Source organism: Procambarus clarkii, chromosome 79, assembly GCF_040958095.1.
Source record: "Procambarus clarkii isolate CNS0578487 chromosome 79, FALCON_Pclarkii_2.0, whole genome shotgun sequence".
Lineage (NCBI taxonomy): Eukaryota > Metazoa > Arthropoda > Malacostraca > Decapoda > Cambaridae > Procambarus > Procambarus clarkii.
Genome location: NC_091228.1, coordinates 4,305,084 through 4,325,560, shown reverse-complemented (window position 1 = coordinate 4,325,560; position 20,477 = coordinate 4,305,084). Strand labels below are relative to the sequence as shown.

General features: G+C 48.4%; 1 protein-coding gene across 3 annotated transcripts in view; it reads right to left on the bottom strand.

Annotated features, from left to right (window-relative positions):
• The window catches only part of Lasp (LIM and SH3 domain protein Lasp), a 141,969-nt gene that overhangs the window by 48,345 nt on the left and 73,147 nt on the right, over positions 1–20,477 (bottom strand). For all 3 annotated transcript variants that reach the window (XM_045752401.2, XM_045752402.2, XM_069314459.1), the window contains exons 3-4: positions 11,792–11,876; positions 3,317–3,417 (exon numbers count right to left, since the gene is read on the bottom strand). In XM_045752401.2, the coding sequence (XP_045608357.2) occupies positions 3,317–3,417; positions 11,792–11,876 (186 nt within the window). The remainder of the gene's footprint in view (positions 1–3,316; positions 3,418–11,791; positions 11,877–20,477) is intronic.

Sequence of the window (20,477 nt, the reverse complement as noted above, 5' to 3'; positions counted from 1 at the left end):
AGGCTCTCAGAACTTTAGTGGGGTTCAGCCCTAAATACAGAGTTAATATTAGAAGAGCAAAAATTATGTACTTAGCATATATAAGGTCTCTGATAGACTATCATGCACCAGCTTTACTCCTGCAAAATGGCATTAAGTACTGTATTGATAGACTAGGAAAAAATGCAAAATGAAGCACTCGGAATTATACTTGGCTGTCCTATAACTACTAAAGTTCTCAATATGAGGAAAGAATTAAATACTTTGATTTCAGATACTGTCTTGAATACTATCTTATGATGGGACTAAAGCTTCTGCATAACAAAAGCATCATTGTGTCAGTTGAACTGTTAGAACACACACATGCAATGGAACCAGCGAGTCTTAAATCGATTCAAAGAACAGCCACTCATATTAAAGTGATGGGACTGCACAATGTATACACAGTACAAATGAAAGAGTGCAGCACATCCTTCCACCCTGGCAGATAGTACCTTTTGACATCCTGATGGCTACATACCCCACCAAGAAAATCTTAACCCTCATCCCCAGCTTGCTGCTAAATTAAGCACCATAGAACACATTCACAATATACATACTGAAAACATCACACAGTCCGATCACTCAATACAGCTGCAGGGAGAGCAGGAAGTGCTGTTATTGTTCATCAGCCTGATGGAAGCACAATTCAAAGGAATACAAGAGTTAGTAACTGAGCATCCTCCTTACCTTGTGGTACCTTGGAGGTGCTTTCGGGGCTTAGCGTCCCTGCGGCCGGTCGTTGACCAGGCCTCCTGGTTGCTGGACTGGTCAACCAGGCTGTTGACATGGCTGCTCGCAGCCTAACTTATGAATCCCAGCCTGGTTGCAGACGAGTCAATAACATGGCTGAAGTATGTTGACCAGACCACACACTAGAAGGTGAAGGGACGACGACGTTTCGGTCCGCCCTGGACCATTCTTGCAATAGACTTGAGAATGGTCCAGGACGGACTGAAACGTCATCATCCCTTCATCTTCTAGGGTGTGGTCTAGTCAACCAGCCTGGTTGATTAGGTATCCTTTGGAAGTGCTTATCGAATTCTCTCAAACACTGATGGGGTCAGCCAGTTATGCCCCTTATATGTAGTGGAAGCTTGTTGAACAGTCTCGGGCCTCTTATGCCGAGTTCTCTCTTTGAGTACCTGTTGCACTTCTGCTTTCCAACAGGTGTATTCTGCATATCCCGCCATGCCTTCTGGTCTCATGTGGTGTTATTTCTGTGTGCAGGTTTGGGACCAGCCCCTCTATTATTTTCCACGTGTAAATTATTATGCATCTCTTCTGCCTGCGCTAAAGGGAATACAGATTTAGGCTCTTTAGTCAGTCCCAATAGTTTAGATGCTTTACCGATTGGATTCTAGCAGTAAAGGATCTCTGCAAGCTCTCCAAGTCAGCAATTTCTCCAGTTTTGAAGGGGGGCTGTCATTGTGCAGCAGTACTCCACTCTAGAGATCCCTAGCATTTTGAAAAGTATTATCATCGGTATAGCATCTCTAGTGTGAAAAGTTCTCGTTATCCAACCTGTCATTTTTCTTGCAGTTGTGACGGCTACTTTATTGTGTTCTTTAAAGGTAAGGTCTTCCGACATGAGTTATCAAATAGGTCCCCTAAAAGTGTCATTAGACTAGAACTCCTTGATGGGTTTGAAGGAAGAAGAACAGTGCAAACTGGAACTTAGCACGCCCATTGTTAATCACAACAAAATGTGTGAAGTAAAACATGTGTATGGGGCAAGTAACAAAGTCAGTAGACTAACAGACATTGTCACAGGTCGAATACAACTTGGCTACAAGTATCTCTTGCAGTTCGGCTTGTATAGGGATCTAGGTGAAGTAAAGTGTAAAGTGTGTGGACAAAGACAGGGACACACTCGAACACTATATCTTAGAGTTGTAGTAAAAATGAGCCATTTAAAGATAAATCTAAACTCACATTGTATGATATGGCAACCTATCTTATTATTAAGGATAAAATACCTAAAAATCCTTGCACTGTATCCATACAGTATTTCACTTTCAGTAGATAAAGGACATATGTAACAACTCTTGTATATATCTCAAAAAAAAAAAAAAAAAAAAAAAAAAAAAAAAGTAGTGTATTATGAAGATTAATAACAAATAGCAGCTCCCCTATGACTAACATCTCCATTGCTCATTTATGTATTAGCGATAAGACATATCAATAATGTATAATGACTGTCAATATATAGCTCTTGAAATAGAACAGTCTCTGTAACTAGCTGACATTGTCATAAGATGTGAAGGATAAATGAAATTGTTTATGTAATAATCTCCATTGAGGTCTGATAAAGACTGTGCCCTTTTTACACTACCACTTACAGTGATGAGTATGGGGTGCACAATAAACTAGCCGCTTCCGGCGTCAACAATTAAATGAACCACGTGATCGATTAGTTGAGGAATCACAGTCTCTCTCTTATGCGATATTAGCTTCCATGCTACCAACCTTGGAGCAATGTAAGCACCCTACATATTAGTTCTGTAAATAAAAGTTTTATGATTGTGTAAAACCACCGTAAACAATGCCACACGACTAGTTCTTTCAGCACAGTTCCAAACTCTTAACACCATTAAGATTTCAATCAAATTTGATGAGCATGAGAGATTCATTACAGTGCCAGTCTTAACATTGAAGCAACTCCCACGACCAAAGTGATACGGGACCAAATGAAGCCTGTCGATAAGGACCACCCCCACAAAAGGACCCCCTTACTCGACCAGATCTACCCTGGGCCTGTACATCAGGAATCTGTACACCAGTTGATTGACAGTTGAGATGTGGGACCAAAGAGCCAGAGCTCAACCCCTGCAAGCACAACTAGGCGAGTACAACTAGGCGAGTACATTGCTCTCGTGTTGCTAAACTGACAATTGTTAAGCCATTAGCCATTGCCAAGTGGCGATGTTGCCATGCAATTCCAGTCAACGTGAAGTAAAATCCCTATACCACAATGCTTTCATAGACTTTCCTATTTGCCATGTTTTATGAAGCAAAAATAAAGTACTCTGTACACTAAATATTCCACCATAACTTAATAATAATAAAAAGACAAATTTAAATATGTACGAGTCAACATTACTACACTTCTTTGTTGTTGTTGTTGTTGTTGTTAAAGATTCGCTACCTGGAACAAAGTTCCATGTAGCACGGGCTATGGTGAGCCAGTAACTTGATTGATACACTTCTTTATTAACCTTCCATCTCCCACTCTCAAAATTACAATTGGTTAAATCTTTGGCTCGAGTGGTGCCCCCAAGTGTTGGTGGAGACTCGCCTGATAATCTGGGTGTTCTTCTTGAGCCTCTGGGTCTCCGGGTCGTCGGCCACCTGCGTGAACTTGGCCTTGTTCTTCTCAAAGTCCGCGTGGTACTGCACCTGGGGGTAAACAGCAAGCTTTTACTAGAAATAATTGATTACAAAATAATAATAAACACAAAAAAACGAGTGGCAATTGAGGGTTGCTTGCAATAAAATGCGTGTGCAAAATGGCGGGAAACTAACAGACCCGAAGATGACTTTTGTACAAGCTTCCTCAGCTTACGTATTATATTTATACAACTTGTGCCATGCACATGATGAGTTTGCCTCGTCTCTGCTTCACAAAAAAGGACTGCTAATTGCTTCAGCATTAGTCATCACAATAAGAAACTTCTTTCACATATAGAGCTGCTGCTGTGAAAGCAGGTGAGGCAAAGGACACCTCCATTGCCTTATTCATCCTGTGACTCACCCGCCAAAGCTCGTCGTTAAGGTGCTGACCTGAGGCGGCGTCTAATGCCTTATTCATCGTGTGACTCACCCAACAATCTTATATAAAAGGCCACTATTCATTCAGTGAGAACTTGTGATAATTGTATACTTTATATAGTTCCTTTTTTATAGTCAAATTACAACGCACGAAACATTATGACTACTGTATTTAGCTATAATTACAGTGTACGAAGTAATACCAGACAACACTTATTTAACCCAGCTTTACTGTGTTGACATCCAGCCCCGTCCTCCTAAGGTTCCCCAAACGTCAAGAAAACGGTCTATTTAAAGTAGTTTCTCCTAGCCTACCAGAGAACCCACAACAGAAAACGGGACAGTACGTCACTTTCGCCACTTCCAATTGTTAGTGACGATTTTTGGGGGGTTTTATGTAACGCATACGAGCGAAAAGCTACGTTCTTTGTAGAAGGACAGGTTGTGACATTCCACCACACCCCAGACATTCTACACTCCCCGCACACATTCCACGCTCCCAGCAACCAGCTGTGGAGTCGCCTAACCTTGGCCTTAACACAAAAAAAGGTGAGGGGGGGGAAGGAAGGAAGTAGGAGGCGAGAGAAAGTGCCAGCACCTGACTCATCACCACGGTAGATACTTCCCACAATGGTAACAACATAGGAATAATGCACACTACATATTACCCTCATTAAGCAGGCGATGAGTCACAATAACGTGGCTAAAGTATGTTTTTGACCAGACCACACACACTAGAAGGTGAAGGGACAACGACGTTTCGGTCCGTTCTGGACCATTCTCAAGTCGATTGTGAGAATGGTCGACTTGAGAATGGTCCAGGACGGACCGAAACGTCGTCGTCCCTTCACCTAGTGTGTGGTCTGGTCAACTTATTCAGCTTGGTAAAGTTCTTCCCGCAATAGTTGCACATTTAAATTGGCTTCAGATCTACCAACGGAATTTAACAATTGATAACCTCGTTTTATGGGGCCACGAAAGCCTGGTGGATAGCGCGCAGGACTCTTAATTCTGTGGCTCGGGTTCGATTCCCGCACGAGGCAGAAACAAATGGGCAAAGTTTCTTTCACCCTGAATGCCCCTGTTACCTAGCAGTAAATAGGTACTCGGGAGTTAGTCAGCTGTCACGGGCTGCTTCCTGGGGGTGGAAGCCTGGTCGAGGACCGGGCCGCGGGGACACTAAAAAGCCCCGAAATCATCTCAAGATAACCTCATTTTATCACAGGAACTTCCCTGTCTCTCACATTGACGATCTTTCTATTTAAACGTAACCGAGGCAGAACATTATTACAATAGCCACTACGTTAATATTAACTTTAGTGAGGCATTCTATACCGTTACACCCAACCACTTGGGCTGGACGGTAGAGCGACGGTCTCCCGTCATGCAGGTCGGCGTTCAATCCCCCACCGTCTAAGTAGTTGGGAACCATTCCTCCCCCCCCCCCCCCCGCCCGTCCCATGCCAAATCCTTATCCCTTCTAAGTGCTATATAGTCGTAATGACCGAGCTTTCCCCTAGTAACTTCCTCCATATTGTTACGCATGAGAACTGGTCAGAAATATTTTATCCCAAATTTTTTCTCCATATTTTATATTAATACCCCCTGCAGCAATATTCGGGGATTGAACACCGACCTGCATGATGCGAGACCGTCGCTCTACCGTCCAGTCCAAGTGGTTGCACTCTAATGAATGAATTCCAGAAGCATAGCCCCCCCCCCCCACAGAGCCGAGTGCCTAAGCACAGTGCACGTCTGTGCAGACCTAGTTCTTCAAACACATCTCTGCATCTACTTTATTTTGTGTCTATTGCACTGCAAGCCACCACCACCACCCTCAATTTCCCCACCCTACTGTCATTTCCCTCCAACCCCGCTCCCTCAATGGCGCGCGCGCACACCCAATCGCCATCAAAACTGATGATGAAGATTAAGCCACCCAAAAGGTGGCACGGGCATGAATAGCCCGTAAGTGGTGGCCTTTTGGAGCCATTACCAGTATCAAGAGCTGATACTGGAGATCTGTGGAGGTGCGACTGCACCCTGCGTGACGGGAGATGTCTCCCGTGCCTCAAAACTCTTCCGTCCCTCCTTATCCCTTCCAATGCGCAAGAGGCCTCTGTCCCATCTTTCCCGCGAAAATAATCCTCCCCCCCCCCTCCCGCCAACGCCTGCAAGACCCGTCACCATTACCGGGAATAACTATTACGACTGCCAGAGAGCCTCAGTATACCGACACCGCCAAGAGCCAGGTGTGAGAGTGTGCTAATAATAGCAAGAACTAATATTAGGAAGAACCAGTAATAGCATTGGAGTTCTCCAAGAATTCCACCTGCTTGAGCAAGCCCCGAGAGGCTATACCAGATGATACTTCACCCAAAGTACCTTGACTTCCCTTGAGGTGCTTCCGGGGCTTAGCGTCCCCGCGGCCCGGTCGTCGACCAGGCCTCCTGGTTGCTGGACGATTTAACCGTACCGTGTAAGATGGTGTGAGGAGATGACAACGAAGTTCAAGATGCCACAAGATACGAGTCAAGTATATCCCGTCAAGTCACAGTACCTGCAGCACATCGACAGGGAATGGCGAGTACAAAATATGAACTGATGTACTCTTAAAAAGTCCAGGTTTTGTACTATTCGGGGATTCTCATCGACTTGAGAATGGTCCAGGACGGACCGAAACGTCGTCGTCCCTTCACCTTCTAGTGTGTGGTCTGGTCAACATACTTTAGCCACGTTATTGTGACTCATAGCCTGCATTTGTACTATTCATTTTGGAGACAGTTCAAGAAAAACTTTTCTTAAGTGAAGTAGAGTACATATGTACTAAATTAGGACTAAGATTGCGTCAAAAATACATATAATTGTTTATTTAGGCCTACGATAGATTAGATTTATAGCAAATTTGTGAAATAGTGAAAATTACAAGACAGCGGTTCTTGGCCACACGTAACTTTCACTACGTCTTTCAAGGTCCTCAATGATACTCTCACAATTATCTGAGAAGGACGAGTGGATATTTATTAATGACAGTGTTAACCCGCATGCTAATATAACAAAGTGGGGTTACAATTAACAGTTATTGGTAGTTTGGTAATGCGACTTAATGACAGTTATGATATCCTAATTACCTAATTATATAGAGTTATCCAGACTTGACGGTAATGACAGAACTATGCTAGTGATTTGCACGCCTCTCTTAACGACCACTGCCAATGTCAGGAATTATTGTACTTCCTCTAGAGTGACGGCTGTAGAGGAAGGTGGCCGCTATTATCTTTCAGTCACCCGCCGTCTACTCTACTCTACAGAGACAGGGACACCCTCTAAACAGTCTAATGTAGAGCTGCTACCACTAGGGGGATTAACAAGTCTTGACCGTCAACGTGTCAAGAGCTTCACGTGTCAAGAGCTTCACGTGTCAAGAGCTTCACGTGTCAAGAGCTTCACGTGTCAAGAGCTTCACGTGTCAAGAGCTTCACGTGTCAAGAGCTTCACGTGTCAAGAGCTTCACGTGTCAAGAGCTTCACGTGTCAAGAGCTTCACGTGTCAAGAGCTTCACGTGTCAAGAGCTTCACGTGTCAAGAGCTTCACGTGTCAAGAGCTTCACGTGTCAAGAGCTTCACGTGTCAAGAGCTTCACGTGTCAAGAGCTTCACGTGTCAAGAGCTTCACGTGTCAAGAGCTTCACGTGTCAAGAGCTTCACGTGTCAAGAGCTTCACGTGTCAAGAGCTTCACGTGTCAAGAGCTTCACGTGTCAAGAGCTTCACGTGTCAAGAGCTTCACGTGTCAAGAGCTTCACGTGTCAAGAGCTTCACGTGTCAAGAGCTTCACGTGTCAAGAGCTTCACGTGTCAAGAGCTTCACGTGTCAAGCGTCGACCTCTTGTGACCTCCTTTACTTTGGAGAACATTGGAGAACATTCTAAGAAGAGGTTCACAACTGCTACACGACCCACCCTCCCCCTTCCCAACCGGAAGGTGACGACAGTCGTTTCTGGGTACGAGATATGAGGAACGACATTTCTTATTAATATCTTTGACAAATTATTCAGCACTTTGGCTAATCGATACAGGGAGCTGCTTGCCGCTGAGCGGGAGAATATGTCTTAGATGTTGGTGTGTTTATTTACAGGATATCTCATCCTTACTGCCTCTATCCACCAGTCAAACCGTCACCCCCCTCCCTCATCCACCAGCCAAACCGTCACCCCCCTCCCTCATCCACCAGTCAAACCGTCACCCCCACCTCCCTCATCCACCAGTCAAATCGTCACCCCCCCCCCTCATCCACCAGCCAAACCGTCCCCCCCTCCCTCATCCAGCAGCCAAACCGTCACCCCCACCTCCCTCATCCACCAGCCAAACCGTCACCCCCCCCCCTCATCCACCAGCCAAACCGTCACCCCCCCCCCCCTCATCCACCAGCCAAACCGTCACCCCCACCTCCCTCATCCAGCAGCCAAACCGTCACCCCTCGCTCAACCACTTGGGCTGGACGGTAGAACGACGATCTCTCTTCATGCAGGTCTGCGTTCAATCTCCGACCGTCCACAAGTGGTTGGGCACCATTCCTTTCCCCTCGTCCCATCCCAAATCCTGACTCCTTCCAAGTGTTATATAGTCGTAATGGCTTGGCGCTTTCCCCTGATATTTCCCTCCCTTCCTCTCTCTCCCCAACAACTAACCAAACCATCACCCCCCCCCCCTCCCTCCCTCCCTCCCTCCCAAAGCATCCACAAGTCATGGGGGACGTGATCACCACATGCAAGATTCTCAGAGGAATTGATAGGGTAGATATAAGATTTAACACAAGGAGCACACACACATATTAAGCAACACAGGTGGAAATCGAGTACCCAAATGAGCCACACACATTAGAAATAACTTTTTAATTAACATAATGGAATGTATTAAGAAGTGATATGGTGGAGGCAGACTCTATACATAGTTTCAAGATTAGATATGATACAGCCCAGTAGACTCAGAAACCTGTATACCAGTTGATTGACAGTAGAGAGGCGGGACCAAAGAGCCGAAAGTCAACCCCCGCAAGCACAACTAGACTAGTACCCCCCCCTCCCCCCCACCGCCCACTGACGGGGTTCACGCTCTCTCACAAACCCATAAAAGGAGGTGTATTTTTGGCTACGAGAGAATTCCCTGCCTGCACCCCCTTGCTCAGTCAGCCTTCAGCCCCTTCTGCCACGCCCCCACACTGCCCTTCACCCTTACCGCGCCCTTAGTTGATGCTGACACTCCCCCCCACCCCCCATTAGAGGTCGACCTCCACCTCCACCCACCCCTGCATAATACCTCCCCCACCCTCCCTGCCTCTAGCCGCAGCCTATGCAGCTATAACAATCCGGATTATTCAGCACCTCAATTACGGGCTCACCATAGCCCGTGCTACTTAAAACTTTTTGTTCTGAGTAGCTGAATCTAACACAACAGCTCCTCAAAATGTAAACAGCGGACACCTGAAAACTTCAAGTGATCGTGTAAGATTTCTTAAGATTCACCGGAATAAGGAGAATGGCGATGACCTGTGAGTGCGTTCGCTGTCCTTACACACACACACACACACACACGCCTTAACACACAAGCCTTCCTTGCATTAAGCAGTGATGTGGTGGAGGCTGACTCCATACACAGTTTCAAGTGTAGATATGATAGAGCCCAATAGGCTCAGGAACCTGTACACCTGTTGATTGACGGTTGAGAGGCGGGACCAAAGAGCCAGAGCTCAACCCCCGCCAGCACAACTAGGTGCGAACTAGGTGAGTACACACGTACACACACACACACACACACACACACACACAGGATCCCATTATATAACCATTGACTATTATATAACCACCCCGACCGTCCACAAGTGGTTGGGGCACCATTCCTTTCCCCCCGTCCCATCCCAAGTCCTTATCCTGACCCCTTCCCAGTGCTATATAGTCGTAATGGCTTGGCGCTTTCCCTTAATAATAATTAAAAAAATATATAACCAAGTGATTTATGTTGTGTTGTACAACACCCGGCCTTTAGGGTCTGTCCTGACGTGAAGTGACATTCCATCGTCTCTCAACCATAGAGTACATGCCAAGACGGTCCTAGTACTCAAGATGGCTCGACATGCTTGCAGTACAAGATGTCTAATATAGACATTTTAGACATCTTGGAAGGGGTCAGGATTTATGATGGAACAGCCGGAAGGAATGATGCCCAACCACTTATGGACGGTCGGGGATTGAACGCCGACCTGCATGAAGCGAGACCGTCGCTCTACCGTCCAGCCCAGAAAGGAGAGTACAAATTAGGTACACGATTTGGGGAAGTAGGATAAATAGCATGGTTTCCCCCTTTGCTTTCAAGCTTTTCCATAATTTACCCCTAACCTTGCGCCTGACAGCTGGGTGGACAGCGCTTCGGATTAGTAGTCCTGAGGTTTCGGGTTCGATTCCCGGTGGAGACAAATGGGCAAAAATGTTTCTTTCACCCTGATGCCCCTGTTACCTAGCAGTAAATGGGTACCTGGGAGTTAGACAGCTGCTACGGGCTGCTTCCTGGAGGAATGGAAGGGAATTAATTGATTGACAGTTGAGAAGCAGGCCGAAAGAGCAGAGCTCATCCCCCGCAAGCACAATTAGGTGAATATAACTAGATGACCCCCCCCCCCACCATTCACGACAAGTTAGAACGTGTCACTGGCGAAGAACACATTTGTCTTTCGTCCATTTGTATACTTAAGTCTGGCCGCGCTAAGCACCTCTTAAGATCGTAAACCTTTTTTTTTCTCTAGGTGAAAAAGACGTTTGATACCGGGAAGTAGCATCGTCATCCATCTTGGTCGACAGGTCTCTTAGGCTTTTCGTGGGGCAGGGAGGGAGGGCAGGGGAGGGGAAGGAATTAGAAGATGGGGAGTTACATTCTAAAGAGTTCAGAAATGTGTACTATTGTTCCGAGTTGACCAGACCACACACTAGAAGGTGACGGGACGACGACGTTTCGGTCCGTCCTGGACCATTCTCAAATCGACTTGAGAATGGTCCAGGACGGACCAAAACGTCGTCGTCCCTTCACCTTCTAGTGTGAAGTCTGGTTAACATGTTTCAGCCACGTTGCGACTCCTCGTCTGCACACGCACGATGTGTACATGTTAAGGCTGTTCTCCCTCATTTAGAAAGTGAGAGAACACGTACAGAAGCACCGGGTCAGGGCAGGACCAGGCCCCAGGGTAACGTGGGGTCGATTGATGAAGATTAAGCCAGCCAAAAGGTGGCACGGGCATGAATAGCCCGTAAGTGGTGGCCCTTTTGAGCCATTACCAGTATCAAGAGCTGATACTGGAGATCTGTGGAGGTGCGACTGCACCCTGCGTGACGGGAGATGTCTCCCGTCACGGTGGGGTCATACGTACCAGGGATTTTATACCACCACGGGGGATATCCTAGGCATCCCATCCCACCCCACCCCAGGGATAACCAGCCATCTCCCCACCCCCTACTACCGGAATAACCAACCATCCCCTACCCCCTGTCACCAGGATAACCAACAACCTCCCCCCTGCCCCGCCTCTTCCCTCACCTTGTGACCGGCCTCTCGCTACATTACATTGTGCTTGTAGGCGTTATTATGCGTGTTACCTCGACCTTTCTCTCACTCAACTCCACTAGTCTAGCAACGCTCTTATCTCTCTCTCTCTCTCTCTCGAGATGGCGCCTCGCTAAACATGGAGGTCGATCAGGTATCAAGCAGATCTGTGTTAGATCTTGCAAGTGTTTCCCCAGAGTGCTGCTGCTGCTGCTGCTGCTGCCTCAGAGTTGCAGAGTGTGACGGCTGTTCCATGCTACAGTTCCACACGCGCCACCAGACGGGGGACCAGAACCGCCCCCCTCCGAGGGGACCAGAACCGCCCCCTCCGAGGGGACCAGAACCGCCCCCTCCGAGGAAGTACGGAGTGGCCCCGACCGAGACCAACAGTGGGGAAGCTTTAATATTCTTACTTACATTGGATTGAATTTTGGTGTTCTCGGCTAGTCTCCTCATCTCTGGCGTCTCTGCAACTGTGGTAGCCTTGGCTTTGGGGATGTGCCTGCAATAACAAATAACAGTGAGCCGTTGCAATGCAACACAAAAATTATATACATCACCATCTGTTAGCGTAATGTTTAATACTGTAATCGTCAGACAAATGAGATACCCACAGGAGGGTGGACAGGTGGATAGAATGATCGTGCATAGTGAGGTTAGCTACCGAGAACAGCTACAGGGTTCCGGGAAGATGTTCTGGGGGTAAAATACATCAAGATCTTGCCCCAGAACAGCTACAGGGTTCCGGGAAGATGTTCTGGGGGTAAAATACATCAAGATCTTGCCCCAGAACAGCTACAGGGTTCCGGGAAGATGTTCTGGGGGTAAAATACATCAAGATCTTGCCCCAGAACAGCTACAGGGTTCCGGGAAGATGTTCTGGGGGTAAAATACATCAAGATCTTGCCCCACAACAGCTACAGGTTCTGGGAAGATGTTCTGGGGGTAAAATACATCAAGATCTTGCCCCACAACAGCTACAGGGTTCCGGGAAGATGTTCTGGGGGTAAAATACATCAAGATCTTGCCCCACAACAGCTACAGGTTCTGGGAAGATGTTCTGGGGGTAAAATACATCAAGATCTTGTCCCACAACAGCTACAGGTTCTGGGAAGATGTTCTGGGGGTAAAATACATCAAGATCTTGCCCCAGAACAGCTACAGGTTCCGGGAAGATGTTCTGGGGGGAAATACATCAAGATCCTGCCCCATTCTGCAGTTTATCAGCCACTGCTACCTGCAGGGAGGACCACTAAGGAGTGACAGTATACAAGAACTTCATGCCAACTTAATACTGGAAGAACTCTTATCTTTAACATATGTCAATCTTAGGAAATTAATGCGGACTCGTATGCCAGGACCGGGCCGCGGGGACGTTGAACCCCGAAATCATCGCAAGGTAGGACCTAGAGGAACGCAAGCCTAGCGAGGCGATCTTAACTTTGTGGAAATTCAATAAAGTTTATTAATTAAAGATAAATAAATGCCATTAAATATTATTAGCACTGTATAATCTTACTTCTGGCCAAGACATTTAACCAAGTGACCATCTTGGGTTATCTTGAGGTTAGATTACCATTGAGTAATTGATTACCATTGAGATTACCATTGAGATTACCATTGAGATTACCATTGAGATTACCATTGAGATTACCATCGAGATTACCATCGAGATTACCATTGAGATTACCATTGAGATTACCATTGAGATTACCATTGAGATTACCATTGAGATTACCATTGAGATTACCATTGAGATTACCATTGAGATTACCATTAAGATTACCATTGAGATTACCATTGAGTAATTGATTACCATTAAGATTACCATTAAGATTACCATTAAGATTACCATTAAGATTACCATTAAGATTACCATTGAGTAATGAATAAAATATTGCATATGGTTATCTTGAGATGATTTCGGGGCTTAGCGTCCCCGCGGCCCGGTCCTCGACCAGGCCTCCTTTTTGTTACACATCCCCCAGGAAGCAGCCCGTAGCAGCTGTCTAACTCCCAGGTACCTATTTATTGCTAGGTGAACAGAGGCATTAGGGGTGAAAGAAACTGTCCATTTGTTTCCGCCTACACCGGGGATCGAACCTTCCAGGCTTGACTTGTGAGAGTTTGGTCCACCAGGCTGTTGCTTGGAGCGGCCCGCAGGCCCACATGTACCTGGTTGATGGGGTTCTGGGAGTTCTTCTACTCCCCAAGCCCGGCCCGAGGCCAGGCTTGACTTGTGAGAGTTTGGTCCACCAGGCTGTTGCTTGGAGCGGCCCGCAGGCCCACATATACCTGCTTGATGGGGTTCTGGGAGTTCTTCTACTCCCCAAGCCCGGCCCGAGGCCAGGCTTGACTTGTGAGAGTTTGGTCCACCAGGCTGTTGCTTGGAGCGGCCCGCAGGCCCACATATACCTGGTTGATGGGGTTCTGGGAGTTCTTCTACTCCCCCAAGCCCGGCCCGAGGCCAGGCTTGACTTGTGAGAGTTTGGTCCACCAGGCTGTTGCTTGGAGCGGCCCGCAGGCCCACATATACCTGGTTGATGGGGTTCTGGGAGTTCTTCTACTGCCCAAGCCCGGCCCGAGGCCAGGCTTGACTTGTGAGAGTTTGGTCCACCAGGTTGTTGCTTGGAGCGGCCCGCAGGCCCACATATACCTGCTTGATGGGGTTCTGGGAGTTCTTCTACTGCCCAAGCCCGGCCCGAGGCCAGGCTTGACTTGTGAGAGTTTGGTCCACCAGGCTGTTGCTTGGAGCGGCCCGCAGGCCCACATATACCTGGTTGATGGGGTTCTGGGAGTTCTTCTACTGCCCAAGCCCGGCCCGAGGCCAGGCTTGACTTGTGAGAGTTTGGTCCACCAGGCTGTTGCTTGGAGCGGCCCGCAGGCCCACATATACCTGCTTGATGGGGTTCTGGGAGTTCTTCTACTGCCCAAGCCCGGCCCGAGGCCAGGCTTGACTTGTGAGAGTTTGGTCCACCAGGCTGTTGCTTGGAGCGGCCCGCAGGCCCACATATACCTGGTTGATGGGGTTCTGGGAGTTCTTCTACTCCCCAAGCCCGGCCCGAGGCCAGGCTTGACTTGTGAGAGTTTGGTCCACCAGGCTGTTGCTTGGAGCGGCCCGCAGGCCCACATATACCTGGTTGATGGGGTTCTGGGAGTTCTTCTACTCCCCAAGCCCGGCCCGAGGCCAGGCTTGACTTGTGAGAGTTTGGTCCACCAGGCTGTTGCTTGGAGCGGCCCGCAGGCCCCCATACCTCCCCCCCCCTCTCTCCCCCACACGCGGTCATAACAATAACCCAATGATCAGGAGGATTGCCACAACAATACCTAGATTACCAGACAATGCTCTCCATTGTAAACACCGGGGACAGGGCGAGACTTATTTACTTGTCCTCAGCGGCAGTCATGGCAGACTCAGGTGGCGAGGGGAGCCGGTCGGCCGAGCGGACAGCACGCTGGACTTGTGATCCTGTGGTCCTGGGTTCGATCCCAGGCGCCGGCGAGAAACAATGGGCAGAGTTTCTTTCACCCTATGCCCCTGTTACCTAGCAGTAAAATAGGTACCTGGGTGTTAGTCAGCTGTCATGGGCTGCTTCCTGGGGGTGGAGGCCTGGTCGAGGACCGGGCCGCGGGGACACTAAAGCCCCGAAATCATCTCAAGATAACCTCAAGATAACATACCTTGCTTCCATCTTGAACTTTTATTATAATACCGTGTATAATATGTATATCAGTTGATTGATGGGTGAGAGGCGGGACCAAAGAGCCAAAGCTCAACACCTCGTAGGGCCTGGTGGATAGCGCGCATAACTTAATTCTGTGGCGCGGGTTCGATTCCCGCACGAGGCTGAAACAAATGGGCAAAGTTTCTTTCACCCTGAATGCCCCTGTTACCTAGCAGTAAATAGGTACCTGGGTGTTAGTCAGCTGTCAAGGGCTGCTTCCTGGGGGTGGAGGCCAGGTCGAGGACCGGGCCGCGGGCACACTAAGCCCCGAAATCAACTCAAGATAACCTCAAGATAACCCGCAACCACAACTAGGCGAGTACCGTCTTACTCCACATGCTTGAGATGATGTTTAGCTGAGCAGCTTCTTCACGTGTTCCCTTAATCACTCCCTTAATGTAGGAGAGATGTGGTATACACGGACTTTGCAAAGGCATTAGGTAAATGTGACCCATGGAGTGACAGCCAGTAATCTTGAGAGGTTATCTTGAGATAATTTCGGGGCTTTAGTGTCCCCGCGGCCCGGTCCTCGACCAGGCCTCCACCCCCAGGAAGCAGCCCCTGACAGCTGACTAACACCCAGGTACCTATTTTACTGCTAGGTAACAGGGGGCATAGGGTGAAAAACTCTGCCCATTGTTTCTCGCCGGCGCCTGGGATCGAACCCAGGATCACAAGTCCAGCGTGCTGTCCGCTCAGCCGACCAGCTCCCTACTGGTTGCCCACAGTGTCAACCAGGAGAATTGGTCAGAGACCGGGCCGCGGGACCTGGGATCCTTGGAGGTACATCAAGGTCCTCCTTTCCCTACCTCCTTTACTGCCTCGTTCTGACCCCTCCCTCTCCCATCCTAATCCTCCTCCGACTGATCCCACTGAATAATATTGGGTGGAGGAAGGTATGACGGCCGAGGCAATGGATAATGGATACCGACCTTTCCCTCAGAGCTCAATTTACCCCAACTCAAGCTGACTGTCCCACTCGGGCACACACACCATGCTGAGTGGCTGACGGATTGGAACCACAGTGACAATACCTCAAACACGGCGCGGAGGGAACTGGAGTCAATTTCCTCACTTCGGAAAAATAAACTTGAGCCAGAGATCCCCAAGAAAAAACTGAGCTTAATGCTACTTTCAGGGGGAAACAGGAGAAGCGGAAAATGGCGTCACAGATCAGTCTGCTACCTCTAAGAACTTCACCTGCTTGAGCAAGCGCGTGAGCTCCTGCCTGTAGAGAGGTTACCTCCCTGGGAGGATGACTCGTGCAGGATTATCAATGAAATGGCAACGAAAAAGTCCAACATGATAGCTTAAGAAATGATGCATGATAGCTTAAGAAATGATGCACAATTATCTGAAGTCTATAAAGAAGCCGGAAATTAGTTAGATCAAATCTACACTGACGGGTCATCTAACCCTGTCAATGGCAGGGCTGGTGCAGCATACACTGTAATTAGGAATAATGCCTTTCAACCCAGAAATGAAGGATAAGCTCGTATTGAGAACTATGCCTCTTCAACGCAAGCAGAGCTAACTGCCATTGGCATGGCGTTAAGATTCCTTGAACAGAACACTAACGGTGCAGTGATCTGCACTGATTCACAAGCAGCGCTACAAAGCCTGAGTAAAAATCGGGTAGAAAACCTTGCGATAGTCGCCGAGATCAAGAGCTGTGAGAGTACTAACCAACCAGGGAAGAGTCGTCAAGTTCCTGTGGATCGCCTCCCATGTTGGAATATGTGGGAATGAACGAGCAGATGTGCTGGCTGATGAAGGAGACCATACTGAATACTTCATACCCAAGACTACTACAAATTAGAGGTATCATCAGGCAATATCACCGTGACAAGGTTACCGAGGAAAGGAGGACAAAAGAACAAATCTGTGAACAATCTGTACGCTGGTACAATGTGGTCGCAGCTGGCAATCCCAATCATAGATGAAGTGGTGGTGGCCGCGGAGAGAATCGGTAATAGCAAGAATTCCTCTTCGATACAAATATCCATGGAGATTCAGAACGGAAACAGTTGAGCAGCGGAGTTGCAGAATCCGTAGCGAGAGTGACGGACACCGCCTTGACCACTACCTGAGAGAATGTGAACACCTGAGACACATAAGAATTATGTGTATAATAATAAACCCCACACTGTTTGAGTTAGGAAAACACTATTGGTCAAATAGATACGGTTCTTAAAAAGGGGGATGACTTTAGTGCAGGTGCAGGACAAGCTCTAAATACTGCACATGCGTCCCAGGCAATTTATAAACGTCATTTCTACCGCTGTTTTTTAATCCTTCTATGGTGAAGAAAAACGTGCTTATTATCTTAATCATTTGGATTGGGACGTTTTTCAATGGTGGTCCATTATGTATTGGTATGTTGAAATTGTTCCGACCTGTTTTCACCTAGTTGTGCTTGCGGGGGTTGAGCTCTGGCTCTTTGGTCCCGCCTCTCAACCGTCAATCAACAGGTGTACAGGTTCCTGAGCCTACTGGGCTCTATCATATCTACACTTGAAACTGTGTATGGAGTCAGCCTCCACCACATCACTGCCTAATGCATTCCGCCGTGACGAGGATTCGAACCTGCGTCCGGGAGCATCCCAGACACTGCCTTAATCGACTGAGCTACGACAGGGTTCAAAAAAAAGTTGAAACTGAAGTTCTTCGGTTTCAACTCTTTAACCCTGTCGTACCTCAGTCAATTAAAGCAGTGTCTGGGATGCTGCTCAACCACTTGGGCTGGACGGTAGAGCGACGGTCTCGCTTGATGTAGGTCGGCGTTCAATTCCCGACCGTCCAAGTGGTTGGGCACCATTCCTTCCCTCCGTCCCATCCCAAAATCCTTATCCTGGCCCTTTCCCAGTGCTATATAGTCGTAATGGCTTGGCACTTTCTCCCTGATAGTTCCCTTCCCTTCCCTTCCTGGACGCAGGTTCGAATCCTCGTCACGGCCCTTGTGGATTTGAACGCAGACATCTTTCTGGCTTTCCGCAATAGAACATGTTTGTTTTTATAGACTTCGGAAGTCTGTTCTATGCCTTGTGAGGGATTTGTGTTACTTAGAACAGTTTCCCATTGAATGTTTTCAAGTTCGTTTATTTGGTCCTCTGAGTGAACACGGGAACGCCACGATGCGGGTTCTCCATGAACAGGAAGTTTTACAGTATCATCAATCAAGACTCATCGATACTGCCAGCAAGAAGCACTAAACACGCGAGGCCCTCCCCAGACGACCCCAGAAGACGTCTCAAGACGTCTCAAGACGTCTCAAGACGTCTCAAGACGTCTCAAGACGTCTCAAGACGTCTCAAGACGTCTCAAGACGTCTCAAGACGTCTCAAGACGTCTCAAGACGTCTCAAGACGTCTCAAGACGTCTCAAGACGTCTCAAGACGTCTCAAGACGTCTCAAGACGTCTCAAGACGTCTCAAGACATCTCAAGACATCTCAAGACATCTCAAGACATCTCAAGACATCTCAAGACATCTCAAGACATCTCAAGACATCTCAAGACATCTCAAGACATCTCAAGACATCTCAAGACATCTACAACACCACCAGAATATTGTCTGTGGTTAATACCTGCCTCGTGGTGTACCACGACCATCCCCTCCCCCACCCACTTCTCTCCCACGTATCCCTCGCGAATCCCACCCTCCTCTCCCATAACCCCCACCCACCCCAATGACTTCACCTTAACACTGTAGTGTTGTCTAGGGAGGAACATTGTTGCATACTAACAACCCCATAGAGGTCACTACCTCTCCGTAGGGTGCAGTCGCACCTCCATAGATCTCCAGTATCATGATACTGGTAATGGCTCAAAAGGGCCACCACTTACGGGATATTCATGCCCGTGCCACCTTTTAGGTGGCTTAATCTTCATCAATCAATCAATCAATCAATCAACAACCCCCATTCAACGCTGGAGAACTCGCTGATCTGGAGAACGTGCAGAAAACCTTCCCTGCCAGAATCCATTCACAAAAACATCTCAATCATTCATATGAATTAAAATTCTTCAAAGTTTACTCCCTGGAGCGCAGGTGAGAGATGCGTAGTAATTAACACCTGGAACATATTAAGACACTAGTTCCAAATCTGCAGACTAAAAATAAGTCATTGAGAGACCAGGGGGCTTCTTATCTTTGTTATCTTGAGATGATTTCGGGGCTTTAGTGTCCCCGCAGCCCGGTCCTCGACCAGGCCTCCACCCCTAGGAAGCAGCCCGTGACAGCTGACTAACACCCATGTACCTATTTTTACTACTAGGTAACAGGGGCATAGGGTGAAAGAAACTCTGCCCACTGTTTCTCGCCGGCGCCCGGGATCGAGCCCTGGACCACAGGATCACAAGTCCAGCGTGCTGTCCGCTCGGCCGACCGGCTTCCTCGCTCGGCCGACCGCTAGTGCATCTGCAAGCCCGGCCTGGAGGGAGAGGCCCAGAACGCTACCTACCTTGAGGTGCTTCCGGGGCTTAGTGTCCCCGCGGCCCGGTCGTCGACCAGGCCTCCCCTTCCGCTAGCAGGTGATCAACTTACAACCAGCTCCAATTACTGCTGGGTGAACGGTGGGGACTAGTATAGCATCTGCCACCAACTTCCTCTCCCTCCGCAGGCTGCCCAACCACTTCGGCTGGACGGTAGAGTGACGGCCTCGCTTCATGCAGGTCTATTTTATTCCCCTTCCCCTCGGGGGGCAGAGGGGTTCTACTCCCCTTCCCCTCGGGGGGGCAGAGGGGTTCTACTCCCCTTCCCCTCGGGGGGGCAGAGGGGTTCTACTCCCCTTCCCCTCGGGGGGGCAGAGGGGTTCTACTCCCCTTCCCCTCGGGGGGGGCAGAGGGGTTCTACTCCCCTTCCCCTCGGGGGGGGGGGCAGAGGGGTTCTACTCCCCTTCCGCTCGAGGGGGGGGGGCAGAGGGGGTTCTACTCCCCGAGCCCGAGCTTGACTTGCTATAACTTGGTCCACCAGGCTGTTGGAGGCGAGGAGTCACAATAACGTGGCTAAAATATGTTGACCAGACCACACACTAGAAGGTGAAGGGACGACTTGATCACAATCGACTTGAGAATGGTCCAGGACGGATCGAAACGTCGTCGTCCCTTCACCTTCTAGTGTGTGGTCTGGTCAACTTACTTTAGCCACGTTATTGTGACTCATCGCCTGCTACAAAGGTACCTTGGCTTGACTTATGAGAGCTTGGTCCAACAGGCTGTTGCTTGGCGTTACAATCGAAGGATGCATCAAATTAGAACGGAAGGTCCGACACGAACCTTGACCGTGTGAAACAAAGCCTCGAGGGAACTATATATTTTCCTAACAGTCATATTACGTCCACTCTGTGTTTGTGTACAAAGCTGCAGTTGACAACATTCA